The following is a 15,820-nucleotide window of genomic DNA, read 5'->3' on the forward strand; positions in this document are numbered from 1 at the left end:
AAGTCCAAATTGAGCAATACTTTGCTCAAAAGAAGCTTATAGTTTATGAAATAATCTATTGAAGAGAGACTTTGAAGGAAGATAAATACTTGAAGTTATTAAGATATGTATTTATTTTTATCCCTTAGAAAATTCGGTAAAAGACTATTTAAATTGAAATTTGTAATGAATTTATCCTCAATGATTAGCAAGAAGATACTTATTATATAATGTAATAATAAATTGGGATTTTGTATAATTTAGCTTTTTAGAAATTTTCTTATGTGAGAATAATGTTTTATGGCAATATGTGTTTTTTTTTAATCCTATTTCCTCATAGAGAGAGAGAAATTTCATCCAGAAATCAGCACAATCAATATATTATTCTTTGGAAATTTAGCTGAACAGTGTGCAAAAATTGTGCATCAAGGGGTAAGACCTTTTTATTTAGAAATAGTTTTATTTAACCATATGGTTTATCCTTGGGGGGGGAGAATTGTTAGTGAGATTAATTGATTATTTTAATAATATTTATGTTTTTGTATTTTCTTAAAATATTTTTTATCTGACCTATTATTTCATGGGTGTGGAGGAACTTCTGCAGATGAACACTTTCTCTTTAACTTAGTGTCTTGAACATTACTTGGGACTCTGGGAGACACGGGTCCTTTTGATTTGACCAGGCTCATACAGCTCTCCTGTGTCAGAGTAGGGTATTTGTATCCAAGTCTAACTGACTCTGCTGCATATTCTTTACTAGTGGTTTTCAGAGTATGCCCTCTTAGCTCCTGGAGGTCCTTGAGCCCCTTTCCAGAGTGCCAAAAGAATCACCATAATTAATCTTATCAAAAACCACATGATTATTTCATTACATATAGAAAAAGCCTTTGACAGAGTTTCATTAAAGCTATAAATCTTTCAAAATTGAGTCATAGATGGACCTTTTAATGTCTTAATAATTAAAGGCAAGTATCAGCTGCAATGATGATAGGCTAGAACTTTCCCCAGTAAATATAAGGATACCTACTTTCCCACTTATTTGATTATAGTTTTAGAAGTGCTATCAATATCAAGAAGGCAAGAGAAAGGAATCGAAGGTATAAAAGTTAGATGCAAGTTTTTTCATTTGCTGAGAATACAGTGATTAACGTAGAAATCCAAAGGAATCAACCAAAAAATGATAGTAAATAAGAAAATAACTTCAAGAAATTTGTAAGCTAAAAACTAAGCCTTCCAAAGTCAATGCATTCAAAGTTAAATTTTTCAAGACTAAACGAATCTTAATATAGATGCTGTTAAAATGTAGAAATTTTCTTACCAGTAGTTCTTTTTACCATTTAGATCTGGAACTCCTCAACAAATTTGCTTAACATAGAAGCATGAATTTGTCTGCCTTTACACTTGCTGACAGATTAGAAAGATTCTTAACTCATCTAGTCAAACATAGCTTCAAGTAGTCATGCATTCATTCTCAGTTGAATCTCCTATTTTTATTCTTTAGGAAAGTTATTCTTTCTGGTATATCAGTGAAAAATTTTAAAATTAAGTCCCATCTTGTGTCCCCAATAAAGACACAGTAGTTATGTGAAGACCCCTCTATTTAGAATTTTGTTCTCCAGGCTGCCAAATCCTTTATAGTTTTTCCATCAACTAGCTGTCTTAGAGCAATATACCCAACAAAACTTGTGTTTTGTGAAATTTTTTTTTCTTGAATTGATAGAAGCTTTTGCTATGTTTAGATGGGATCCTCTGTTTTGGAAGCTAAGATATAGCTTCTTAAAAATAGCTTTTTGGGCAGCTAGTGGTGCAGTGGATAGTGCATCATCCCTGGAGTCAGGAGGACCAGAGTTTAAGAAATCTGACCTCAGATACTTAATGATTCCCTAGCTGTGTGACCTTAGGCAAGTCACTTAACCCTATTGCCTTGAAAAAAAAATACCTTTGGTTCAGTACATTTTGGGCAAGAAAAATACCAGGAGTTCTTTTTACTTGAGAGATGAAACCTGCTATTTACATATAGGAAAGTAAGAATCTGGAGGTGTGGTACCAGAACAAGTGTTAGAATAGTTTAAATGATGGTCAGCAAGAAGGAATGGATGTAAAAGTGGAGTTTACCCAATGATCTATGTTCACTCTTCCTATCAATGTATATAGCTATGGTTATTTAACTGCCTCTTCACTTTTGTTATTACCCCTTAATTACCTCTCCACTGTAATTCAGTGACTCTGGAGGTGGTAGCAAAGAATTACAGAGCTATTTTGGGAAACCTTTGGAGAGGCAACTCTTAGTAGGACTATCTGTAACAGCTGTTTATTATGGGAAAGTTATATTCTTTGTATCCATTAACCTTATGCCCCTTGAGTAAAATGTTTTGGTTGGTTGAGGTCTTTTCATGTTGAACAAATTTGAAAGGCCAAAGGATGAATTAAATAACTTTGCAGCCTGTTAAGTTTAAAGAAATGTATAAACTTGAGAGAAAAAAAATCACAATTGCCTGTCTAGTAGTGGAAGTTTTCTTATGCCCTTGACCAATATTTAAGTACATTTCAGTTTCATTTTTCAGAAACTTCAGTTTGTCCTTTCAGATATGTAATTGTATAGAATCTGAAAGAATTTTTCTAAAAAATAAAAACAGATTTGTTGTCTAAAACAACAAAGTCTTCCATGAAGTAAAAACAGGAAAGGAAATCCCATTTCAAATAACTACAAAATTCATATAATATTTAGGGATTAACCTGTTAAAGTATACAAAGTATTTGATTCAATTACTAAGTGTTCTGTAATGAAATAATTGGAATAGCTGGAGAAAATGAGTGCTTATTGTTAGATATGCCAGTTTAATAAAAGTGGCAGTACTACCAAGGTTAATTTTTCAGTTTTAATACTATATTAAATCATTAAAGAGATCCTTTCTAGAACTTGATAACATAAAATTAATTTTGAAAGATAAAAGATTTAGGGAAAAAAGGGATAAAAATGGTAGGACAGGTGGCAAACAGTTCTATTAATAACCATATGGAAGAATGTTTCAATTCAATAATAATAATAATAAGAGAAAAGTAAATTAAAATAATTCTCAGATTTTACCTCACACCCTGCAGATTGGCAAAGGTAGGAAAAAGTAGTAATAGTTAATGATGGTGAGTGTGGAGGATAGGTATCCTAACAATTGTAAAATAATTTGGAATATGCAAATAAATTGACTAAAATCTGCTAATTTTTTAAAATTTTGTTTTCTGTAATAATTCTCTGGCATTGGAAGAGATTTGGTAGTTTAAAAAATAAAAGATCAGAAAAGTAAAAGACAATAAGAAAAACTGTATGCAATTTGTAGACCTTGTGATATATAAGATGTATTACTTTTAACTTTTTTCATCCCCTTCATGCTCTGAACTTTTTACGATTGAGTGTCTTTTGTGGTGATGGGGGATTTTTGAAATTACTAGGAGGGTTTGAAATGATTAGAAATTTCATAGAGTATTAAAGATGTTATAATTATTAAATAAAGAGATTTAGTTGAATTTGCAGTTAATCTCCCTCACTTTCTTACATATTGGCAGAGTTACCTGAAAATGCAGTATAATACTATGATTGTAGGAAATTTATAAAATCAGCAAAATAGCTGTAAGATACTTCTCATATTAACATTTTAACCTAAAGTTAATATGTAAAAAAATGTTCTTATGTTTAAATAGACTTTAAACAGGTATTCATTAAAACAGAATAAAAGTATACCAGTTAATTAGTACTTGTCAGATTACCAAGGGTAATAATAATGGAAAGTCAAGCTTTAGCATGGGGTCCCCTCCCCCCCTTTTTTCACTTTTATCTTTTAACCTCCTCCTCATCCTCCTTTCATTTCCGGTTTCTTTCTTTTAAAAAAAATAGGAATAGAATGAACAGATAAGAGGAATAAAACACATAATTTGTCTTCACTCTGGATTAACTGATATAGTGCTGAATTAGAATCTTACCCTATTCAGTATAAATTGTACCATTGGAAGTTTTAAGGAATCTAGTTTCACTGTAACCCCAGAATTAGTTTTCCACAAAGAAAGTTGTTTAATTATTTCAGTCACGTTGAATTTTTTGTGACTCTTTTGGAATTTTCTTAGAAAGAGACTGGAGTACTTTGCCATTTCTTTTTCTAGTTCCTGAAGCAAACAACGTTAAGTGATTTGTCCAGAGTGAGTCAAACTAGTTAGTGTTTGAAGCTAGATTTGAACTTGGGAAGATGAGTCCTCTTTACTCCAGGCCTAGCATTTCATCCCATTCACAACCTAGTTGCCCTTGAAGAGGAGAATTATTTAAATTAGGAATATATACACAGACATAGACACACACACACGTTCCTGGGACCCTTATAACTACTGTCTTGAATTATATTTGAAGTCTTTAGAATCAGAAGTCATCAGCAAAAGTTTCACAAAAGAAAGTTTTTTTTGTTCATCATGTTTGATTACTGAATTTAAATGTTGTTTAAATTTAGTTTCTTTTAAAATTTTGAACTTTACAAATATAAAAAATTGAATCTTTGCCATATGTAGAGTTGAAAGGATTATATATATGAATGTGATTCTATATGAGCTTGATTTTTTTAAAGTATTCAATAAATTCCCTATATTCCTTTCAAAAGGTTTTTATTTTCTTCTTTTTTGGTAGGCATCACTATCAGGTAGTACTCTACTCCTTGCTAAATAACCTCTATCTAAGACAAAACAATAACAAAAAACTACAGAAAGATATAATATTTGTAAAAATTATAATCAAGGAAAGTAGATCTTACCATTTATCATTCCAAAAATATGTTTCAGTTGACACCTTGAATCTATCACCCTGCAGTCAGAATATGGATAGCATATTCCCTTATCAGTCCTTTGGAGTTGTGGTTGATTATTTCATTTAGCCTTACTCTTAGTTCTTTCAAAGTAGTTCCTCATTACATGTGGTATTAAATATTTTATTCTCCGAAGTCTGTTAACTTTACTCGGTCAATTTATACTAGCCTTCCCAGATTTTTCTGAACTTTTCCCTTTTTATCATTTCATATGATATGATAATATTGCATTCATATGCTATAATTTGTTTAGCTATCTCTTGTTGGCAGAGACTCATTTTCTTTGCAATTCTTTGTTAACAATAAAAAAAGCAGTGTTGTAAATATATGTGTGCATCAATAAGTGTGTATATATATGTGTATTTGTGTGCACATACACACATGTGAATATGTGTATATGTATTTTCTGTTTGGATGCTTTCTTGGTATTTATGTGGAACTTCAAAATTTGTTAATTTTCTCTCTCTTTTTTTAAGATAGTCTCTGATCATTCTTTCTCTCTGTCTTTTTTCCTTTTTTTCCCCCTCTCTCTTTTCCTAATCACTTGTGTTTCAACCGAAAGTTTTGGTATATAAGAAATTAGTCTTCATGTCATAGAAGGATTACCAGACTAAAGATTAAGAAGAAATTTCATATTTAATTCTATTTCTGACCCTCACCAGTGATTTGTTGCTTGGGGAGTTACTGTATAACTCTGGAATTTAATTTCATGAACTATAAAATAAGAGATTGAAATAATATGATCCTTAAGGTCTCTCCCAGCTCTAAGATTCTGGGAACTTATAAGATAAAAAATATTTAACCATCAGTGTTTACATGTGAATTCTGACATTTGTATTTCTTAATGATTTGGTTTTTGGGGGGGATTTAGGTTTTTGCAAGGCAAGGGGGTTAAGTGGCTTGCCCAGGGGCTAGGTAGTTATTAAGTGTTTGAGGAAGGATTTGAACTTAGGTACTCCTGACTTCAGGGCTGGTGCTCTATCCACTGCACCACCTAGCTGCCCCCCTAATGATTTGGTTTTAATTCATAATAGTTAAATTTGTAATAATATTGATTCACTAAGTTGTTGCCTTTTTTCCAGGGAAAGTTTTTTTAATTTAAATGTTAAATGAAATTATTAATACTGTTTTATAATCTAATCATCTACTAGTTCATTTCATTCTCTAGTCACACAATTTAACATTTTTTTAACCTTTCCCTGTTCCTTTCCCCCTTCTCCAATTCCCAGTTCTGTGATGTAAGTAAAATTTCACGAATTTTTCTAGTAACTTAATGAGTTTTTAACATGTTTTAAAATTAACACGAGGGACAGCTAGGTGGCACAGTGAATAGAGCATTGGACCTGGAGTCAGGAGGACCTGAGTTCAAATGTGACCTCAGACACTTAATAATAATTACCAAGCTGTGTGACCTTGGGAAAGTCACTTAACCACATTACCTTAAAAAAAAATTTAGGTAAAGAAAGAAAATATCCTACTTGTTTAAAAATAAATTAAGACAAGAAAGCTAATTAATATATTTAGTTGTGAATAGAGAGATTGTGACCTTTAGAGGAGGAAGTTGGTAACTTATGGGAATTATATTTCAGATTGTTTTTCTAACAATGATAATGACAGTAACATGTTACATTCCTAAGAATCATAAAATTTAAAATGAGATCTTAGAAGTCTTCTCAGCTACATCTTTATTTTCAAGATAACTGAGAAGCTGGCTTTTGAGCATGATAAATGACTTGATCAAAGTAATAACCGCAAAGCTTAAATTTGGGCCTAGGTTTTCAGACTCCAAATTCAATAGTCTTCACTTGAAGATCTTTTATATTAAAACATGTTTTCCCAAGGTCTATGTTTTTTTCCCCTTTTGTCACCAAGGAAAATTCTTATATTTTAGATTCATAGTCATCAAATAAACACATAAACCACCTATTTTTTAAAGAGTGACTAATGTAAATATTTGCTGGGTTTTTTTTAATCTCATTTTAAAGTTAAAGAATTTGTATAGAATCATAATGACTCATCCTAGTGGTAGGTTTGTTTGTTTTTAGATTTTTTTTGGAGGGGTTGTGTGGTTGTGTGTGTGTGTGTGTATCTTTTTTTAGAAATCACTTTTCCTACTTTGCACTCCATCAATAGGACACTATTATAGTGACTGGATTTGTTTTGGAAGAGACTTCCTCTTCAAGTGAACATAAGAAATGCTTGCAATTGAAAATGTCTCCAAATGAATCTACTGTTTATGTGAGTATACAGATTTTCTGTTTTGCTTATGTTATATTTAGTGATTAAGAAAAAACAGCATTGAGTAGAAATAGAATTGCCACATCTCCAAGTCATAGGTTCTAAACTTTTTAGAAAAAAAATTTCTTGTCTTAATTATGGAAACTTAAAAATATTGAGTAATTAGATGAGATTATAATGAATTTAAAACTTTATAACTGTCCTTCCATTTAACTGCTGTTTTGTGGTCTTCTAGCTTTATTTATAATTAGCTCATCAGTATGACTTTAAGAATAAAGATTGAAAAAATATTAGATTTGTCAAAAGAGAATTTTTATTTTGAAAAGGAAACTTTCAATCTAGCAATAAAGTCTAGATGATTTGGAAGAGAATGAGAGGAACCAGAGCAACAGTTGTAAACAACTTTTTAATTACAATTTTACTGAAAAAGGGAGGAAGATGGATTTTTTTTTGAAAATAGGGAAGATTTGTAGGTATCAAGAAAGGAAGCCATAGATAGAGGGAGAGACTGAAGATGAGAGAAAGAATGGGTGGGATGATAATGAGGGCAATCTGAAAACCTTGAAAAGTCTAATTGTCTTCCTCCTTTATTAGTAGACCCCTTGTCAATCAACAATACTTTGCCTTCACTTATTCTTCTTTGATTTGCCTATTCCTATCCTCTTATAAGAGTGTAAGTTACATATCCCAGTGACTTTGAATCCTTGACTGCTAAAGTTCAAATTCCTATACCCCCAATATCTGTTCTAGATCTACTTCCCTTTCCATTATGCTATCTCTTTGGAAAAACTGTATTGGTAACTTCAATAAGCATTTAACAAGAGCCTACTATGTGCTAGTACTGTGCTAAACATTGGAGATACTAAGAATAATTCCTGTACTGAAGGAGCTTTCAATATAATTGCAATAAGTAACAAACTTAATTTGATCTTAAACCTTTTCCTTTGTTTCTGTCTTTTGCTTATCACTGAGACATGGCTTACATCTGATGCATAACTAAAGACTTTGGTTATTCTTTCTAATTCTAATTATACTTTCACTGAGACTCTTGACTCATTGATCATGGTAGAGAAGTCAGAATGTTCCTTTTTTCTTAATGTCATTTCAGAAATCTCTCTACCACTTGTACCTTTGATTCCATCCCTTCCTATCTTCTCCTCCCTTTCTTTTCTCTAATCTTCATTCTCTCTCTTTACTGGCTCCCTCCCTGTTGCTTATGAAAATGTTCCTGCCTCTGTCCTTGAAAAATACTCGATCCCACCATTATTGCTAGCTATTGTCCTATATATTTCCTCTTGCTAAATTTCTTAAGGAAGTAGTCTAAACATGATGCTTTTACTTACACCCTCTTTCTTCATTTCCTCTGCAGTCTGATTTCTGTCCTTATCAACTTAAAATGCTGTTTTCAAAGTAAACAATGTTAATTCTTTAAAAAAAATAATTTTATTGGTGTCTTTTATTTTTATAGTGTCTAAATTTCTACGTGTATACGCCTCTCCCATCTTCTCCAATGATGTCAATGGTTTTCAAATCTAATGGACTTTTTAAAATCCTCATTCTTTTTTTTAACCTCTCTGTGGCCTTTGGCACTACCAGTTGCCATCTTTGAGATTCTTTTTTCTTGAGGTACTAAGTATCTATTTAACTCTTTATTATTTGTTGGAATACTAAGCACTGAGAATACAATTTTTAAAAAAAGATAGTCCTCTTAAATAGCTTACATTCTAGTGGGGGAGGATAATGCATAGAAGGGGAAAATAGGTAGAGGATGGTGTACAATTCTGAGGAATCAAGAGAAGATTGGAGGGTGACTAGTCTAGGCTCTTTGTTCTAAACAGAGTTTAAGGTGGAGCTCACCAGAGGGTGGAGGGGGCAACATAGGCAAAGATTCTTCCAAGATGAGAGGACTACTGAGGCAATGTATTAATATTTGGGGAGTGCACCAGAGTCAGAAGAAATTTTAATAAAAATGTTTTTTTCCTGCTACTTCTACTTACCTGATCTGTCTTCCATCTCCTTTGCACTCTTACTGTATGTAGGTATTCTAAAACATCCTTCTGACTGCTTTTCTCCCTTTATGCTTTCTCACTTGGCAATTGCATCATCTCTAGAGGGTTCATTTTTCAGCTCTATTTCAGATAGTTCACAGACCTGTATATCCAGTCATAGCCTCTCTCCTGAACTACTGTCTTGAATCAGCAGTTGTCTTTTGGAGGTCCGAAAGAGAACGTTCCTTAGGTATTTCAAACTCTGACTCCAAAACTGAATTCATTCTTTTTTCCTAAAACTGAGTTTGCATTTTACTATTGAGGGCTGTACGATGCTCCCAGTCATCTAGTTTCATAACCTTGATATCATCCTCAGATTCTTAGTCACACTCATCCCATATATATATTCTGTAGTCAGGTCTTATAACTTTTATGTTCACTACATTTGTATCCACTTCTCTTCACTCACACAATCAGATTTGTTTTTGCTCTTGCTTTTTCTGAGATGATGATTACTAACTCTGTCTCTTTTACTTATTGATAAGCATAATAGAGTCTTCCCCAGCCCCTTATTTTAACTGTGTGGCTACTTCAGGTGTGTCTCTTGTAAACAACCTGTTGTAGGGATTATGGTTTCTAATTCCATTCTGCTATCCAGTTCTATCTTATGTGTAAGTTCATTCCATTCATGATAATGATTATTAATTGTCTTTTCCCTCACTATTATTCTTTCTCTCTTTTTGTCCTATCCCTCTCTTAAAAGCCTTTTTTGCTCCTCCTTTAATCTGCTTTCTGCTCTATCATTCCCCTTAGCCCATATCTCTTATCCACTTCCATTTCTGTTTCCCTAATGGGTAAAATATTTCTATACCCAGTTCATATATACATATTCTACCCTCTCTGAACCAATTCCAATGAAAGTAAGGTTAATCTATTGCTCCCATTTACCCCCCTTCCCTTCTACTCTAAAAGCTCTTCTTTGCTTGTCTCTTTTATATGAGAAAAATTTCCTCATTCTACTTTTCTCTTCTTCCTTTTCTCAAGTCATACCTCTTTCTCCCTTTTTTTCTTGAGATCATCTTAATATAATCATATACCCAAGGCCTTTGTTTATGTAGCTTCCTTTTGACAACCCTAATAATTATAAAATTCTTAAGAGTTACATGTATCATCTTCTCATGAATGTGGAATGGAGTAGTCCAAGAAGTCCAAAATGAATTCAGCCAGATGGGGAAAAGGAAGATATCTGAGTTTTCTAAAAGACCTGAATCCTTTTTCACATTCTTACTTCCTTAAGGTTGATATTGAGACCAAATGATAAAAAGTAAAATTGTAACATAGACTACTAAATCTTTTTACTTTAAAATTTTAATGCTTTTTAACTCAGTTTAGGAAAAAGTTTTATATAAAAATCATACCATTTTCACATAAAAATTATACCTTTTCTTTCTTTTAGGTTAACGTTGTTTAAGTCTACTCATTATATTTTGTATATTTATAGTATTGATAGCATCTTATTTTAAAACATATCTATTGGTAAATCTCTTTATTCATTTTTCAGGTTTATGTTAAATACAATACAGTTAGTTCTGCAGAGCCTATGTGTTTGGTAAGTTTGGATTTATCTTTGGCAGATTAATTTTTATGAATATTTTCTTCAAATGTAGTAAAAATTTGATTTTGAAATTATTTCACTAAAATTAGAAAATATATTCTTTATTTTTATGAATGAATGAAAAAATAATATATAGTCTCTGTTGATTAAGATTGGGTTAGTATTTTTCTGCTTATTTTATATAAGCTATCTCTGTAATGCAAAAATTTTTTAAATCATGTTATTTTTATAAAATGACCATCCAGATATCAGAATTCACACTATCATTAATATCACGAGGTTTTTTTCCCTAAATAGTAAATTGGAGAATTGTTTTTCTTCATGCTTCATCTATTTATATTTTTCCACTTGTTTTCATAATTTTGATCATTGTGTGTTTGCTTCTCATTGAATTTAGTAGAAATAATTGTTTGGTTTACTCAAAAGAGCATTGAATTTGAAAGATGAAGCCTTGGTTTCAAATCCTCCTCTTGCATCTGATTGGCTGTGGGCCCTTGAGCCTATCATTTAACTCCTTAGGGATTCAGTTTTCCCATTTGTACAATAATGGATTTGGATTCAATTATCTCTTAAGGCTCTTTCAGGCTTAAATTCTTTTGATAGTCCAGTTTTTTCCTCATTTCATTTAAGTTGTTTCATAATCTAATATGAAAGATAAAGGAGATAGTTTCTTTGGAGGAGACACTTATGCCTTCATCATACACAGTGGAGAGAATCAAGCTCTCCCATTAACCTGCTATATGACCTTTTGTGAGCTTCAATTTCCTAGCTCATCAAACAAATTAGTTGACTTGGATAATCTCTAAAGGCTCTTCCAGTTCTTTTTCTCTATTTCTGTTATCTAACTTTCCAAAGCATGGATAGAATGATTTTGACCAGGGAAAAGAGTGGTAAGTGAAAGTATTTTGAAGTGAAAGAAAAAATATTATTCTTTGTTGTTTTAGTGGCTCCTCAAAGTTTAAAATTGTACTATAATACTCATTTATCTGACAGTCCATCCAAATTTGTAGAAAGACTAGTTATTTGGGAGTAAATTAGAAGTAGTTGAAGTAGTTTCTGAGCCAAATAAATGTATCATCCTAAAATCCAAGTACCTTATGTCATAGAAAAAGCTTGGAAATACATTTTGCCCTCCTCAGGCATAGTGTATATTTGATTTAACTATATACATAAGGCATTATTATCTGGTTATACTTACAGATTTTCAGTCCTTCCTTAGATTCATTCAGAGAATTGAAAATATCAAGATACTGAGGTAAAGGTAATGGAGGGGAGGGAGAAATAGATGGTAATGATAAATAAGTGTCTACAAAGTTCAGGCCACTATGGTAGACTTCTGGGGATATGAAGAGAATGATAAAACAGTCCTTGCCCTCAAAAGCATTTATATGCTGCTCTAAATGCATAAATACAACTAAGTAAATAAAAATGCTTATATACTAATACAAAGTATTTACAGCAGGATAGAGTGCTAGTAACTCAGGGGATAGAAAAGGCCTTTTATAGAAGGTAGCCCTTGAGCTGTTCTTTGATGAAGAAAGTTCTTTGAGATGTAGGTAAGGAGGGGGCAAAGTAAGGAGACAAGAGATAGAATGAATTAGATTAGAGACAGTTGAATGTATATTGGAAAGATTTTATTTTTAAAAACAGTTAAAATTTTAAAAGATAGGTATGTTAGTTAAATTTAATTTATCTGAAAAAATGTTCCCATGTCTTACTATGACAGATAAACAGAAAAAAACCGTATTGCTAAATGCATATATGAAAAAATTTTTTATTTCTGTTTATGTAGAGTGTGACACCCAAGTATACATATACACCTTTGAATCAACTTAAGCATGGATCTGTAGTCAATGTATACGGTGCTGTGAAGTTCTTCAAGCCCCCTTATCAAAGCAGAGGAACTGGTTAGTATTTTAAAAGTATATTTGTGTTTTAAGTTGGGGCTGTTCTCTTATATTGGTTTTTTAGTTACATGAGTGTTTTATCATTTTAAATAATCTTACCAAAAGCCAAATTTGTGAATAATGGTCCCCTTGTTCTAGTAACACTTTTTTGGGGTGACTGACTTTATTTACCATAATTTGTTAGAAGTAGGTATACAGAATTCAGAGGGTCTAAAAAGGAATAAATTAAATGAGAATAAATTAATGAATTGGAAAGTAAATATTGCTCATCTTCATTGAAGTACTGTTATGTATATAGCATTATCCTGTATGCTGTCAATTGAACAGGTTGTATTATCTATCTCTTCTCCTTGAAGCTATTCATTATAGTAGAGGATATCAAAAGGCCAGGTAGACAAAAGGATAAACAAAAATGAAAAAATTATAGTCAGTTGATAAAAACTAAAAACATTTTTATTTTACGTAATTGTTCATTTTTATCTTGTGGAATAATCCAAGCATTAATTCCTTTGTTGTAGGAAGAATTTTATTTCCATGTTTCATGTTGATATAATATTCTGTACTCCAGGGCCTATATTTCTTTAAGGAGTTGGGGGTTGAGGGGCAAGAAGGGAGTAGAGAGATACTTTCTCTTATTTCTTCTTTGGAACTAAGCTTGGTTCATTCAGTTTTAGTTTTCTTTTTTTTTTTGATGTTCTTTTCATTTATATTATTGTAAGTTATACATTTCATTTTCTGACTCTGCTTATTTCATTTTGCATCAGTTTATTTTCTCAAGCTTTTGCCTATGATTTTTTGAAAGTAAAATGAACAGTTATGTAGATGACTTCTGAGGTCATTTCCAACTGTAGATCTATTAAGCTTTGATTTTGGATTGTTTTAATAGAGGTCTGCCTCAAAACCTGATGATGTACTGATGATTATGTGACTCAGGATCAAGAAATTTTTGTTTACCAAGTAGCAGATAAAACTTTTATTTGTTTGCATTTCATGTGATTTTAGGTAAAAATAATTGATTTTTTTGTTTTTCTGTCACCTTCATTTCTATATGTATCCATCCCATATTCAGAGACCTAGCTACCATAGCAAAGGGTAAGAAAAATAAGAGATAGAAATAAGTTCAGCAAACTCTGATAACTTATGCAATATTTTTGTACCCATAATGACCTTGTTAACTCTACAAAGAAGGGAGAGAGGGAGATATATTTTTTTCTTCTCTAGACCAGTCTTTTCGTTCTGATTATAGTGTTTAGGTTTTGTTTCTAATTTGCAAAATGGTAATCGTTGTATATTTTATTTTCTTGATTCTGCTTATTTTGAATCAGCTCATATAAATTTTACATTATTGCATGTACATCTTAAGAAGTGATTAGTAAAGTATCAAATACCAAAACTGGCTTCAGTTTTGAAGTTACATAAAAGTTGATTCAGTTGCTTGCTAAACATTTGCAAGTAAACTATTAGATTTAGGTTTGAATTATTGGAATACATAATTATACTTTCTCTGGACAGTTAGACAAAATAGAATTTAGAGGAAATATGAGCTACAAAGAATTGAAAAGTGCGTGTCAGATATGTTCAGCTATATAAAATCAGTTGGAGGAATTAAGAGTTAGTAATAGACCATCTGCTATTATAGAGATTAGGGCATATGTTTAACTACTTTTTTTCTCCTGTGATCCATATTTAAATGAATATCATCAGTTTCATTTGAATATATTCATTGATAATGCTAAAAATATATCTTGAAACTCTAGCAAGAGTTTCTAAACTATCAATTTCAGGATTTTATTGGTCATTTTTCTTTGTGTTGAAGGAAGTCATGCTTTACCAGGAGTGAATACTACAGGAAAGTAAAACAAATAGCACTGATTTTTGGTTTTAGGAAAGTACCAACTTCATTAGAGCTACCATAGAGAAGTACCAGAATAAATGTACAGGAACAAACTGCAGCTGTGCCTGTTTTATATTATGTAAAGAAACATTATTTCCTATGTATCCAGCTACATTTTAAATCATATCCAGATGTACAAATGAGGAAAAAGTTTTTAAAAAACTAATGCAGATTGAGGAAGAAAAAAAAAGGTATTTCTAAGATTTTTTTTCATTAAAATTTATTTTATAAAATATATGTATTCAAGATGTGATAGATGAAGGCAATTTTATATAATTTAACTTTCTAAACTGATTAGTTTTGGTATTTTTCATTATATGCCAATTAGTAACGACAAATCTGTTAGCTGCATTCTTTTTTGGTGGGTTTTCATAATTTCTTTCATTTTAACTTGAATTTAAAAATTTAACACTCTCAAAAATGTGACCTTTATCTCTTTTCCATGGAGAGAAGCTATTTATTATATTACACTTAAAGGTGACTTATCTACTATAAACTTTATATCACTTGAGGATAGAATCCTCAAAAAGTTGGGATAAGATTTCATAAGAATCAAGAACATGTAAATAATGTTTGTTAAAATAGTTTATCAATAAAAAAGATTTTGTTGTTGCAAATCAATTTATGTGCCTCTACTATGCTGTTATTCAATTAGAAATATGCTTCTTTCAATATGTGTGGGATGTGTTTGCCTGCTTAAATAAGACTCAGAGATTTCTCAAGGTATAAGAGAAAAGTTGTATTCAATTCTCGAGAATTGGAACCCCTTGCTCCATCTTAAACATGGAGAGAGAAAAGGGGTAAAGAGCCAGAAGTCCAAGATACATTTATCCTATTTATCCTAGCAGGATCCCCCCCCCCCCCCACTGACCAGTCATCTTAGTGAGGAATGTGGTATTCACAATCTATAGTTGTAAATTACTCTAAAGAATAAGCATATAATTCAAACAGAGACAGTTTCTCCCCCTCCAGGGCAAGGAATGTAGAACCATCTGGACTTCAGTCCAGATAAGACAGGGTCAGTTTACTCTTTACATTTGGTCAAGGTAACATAAAATTGCTTGTCAAGGGAGGAGTGGTAGAAGAGATATATATATACACAGCTCAACTATTTCTAATCTATAATATTCTACTGAAGAAATCTCAGACTTTATCCTATTCAAACACTTCTCAATTGTTACAGTAGTAGTGAAAGTTTGTCAGTTTTCCACCCTCCTGTACTTGGTACCAACAATATACATGTGTGAGAAAAAAAAGGTCTAGTTCCATGAATAAACACCATTTATCATGTTGTATTTCCTTAACTTTTTTGCATATAGTTTATATTTGAAATTTTAGTAAAAAATTATAGATTATATTTC

At 31.6% G+C, this 15,820-nt stretch overlaps 1 protein-coding gene across 5 annotated transcripts in view; it reads left to right on the forward strand.

Moving 5' to 3' along the window:
- The window catches only part of POT1 (protection of telomeres 1), a 121,707-nt gene that overhangs the window by 12,202 nt on the left and 93,685 nt on the right, over positions 1–15,820 (forward strand). For 2 of the 5 annotated variants that reach the window (XM_074193783.1, XM_074193784.1), the window contains exons 4-7: positions 320–411; positions 6,951–7,055; positions 10,605–10,652; positions 12,451–12,565. In XM_074193783.1, the coding sequence (XP_074049884.1) occupies positions 320–411; positions 6,951–7,055; positions 10,605–10,652; positions 12,451–12,565 (360 nt within the window). Of the gene's footprint in view, positions 1–319; positions 412–6,950; positions 7,056–10,604; positions 10,653–12,450; positions 12,566–15,820 lie in introns of those variants that run through there. The other 3 variants (XM_074193786.1, XM_074193787.1, XM_074193788.1) reach the window with 3 other exon arrangements.

The sequence above is a fragment of the Macrotis lagotis genome, chromosome 7 (genome assembly GCF_037893015.1).
Source record: "Macrotis lagotis isolate mMagLag1 chromosome 7, bilby.v1.9.chrom.fasta, whole genome shotgun sequence".
In the NCBI taxonomy this organism is placed as follows: Eukaryota; Metazoa; Chordata; class Mammalia; order Peramelemorphia; family Peramelidae; genus Macrotis; species Macrotis lagotis.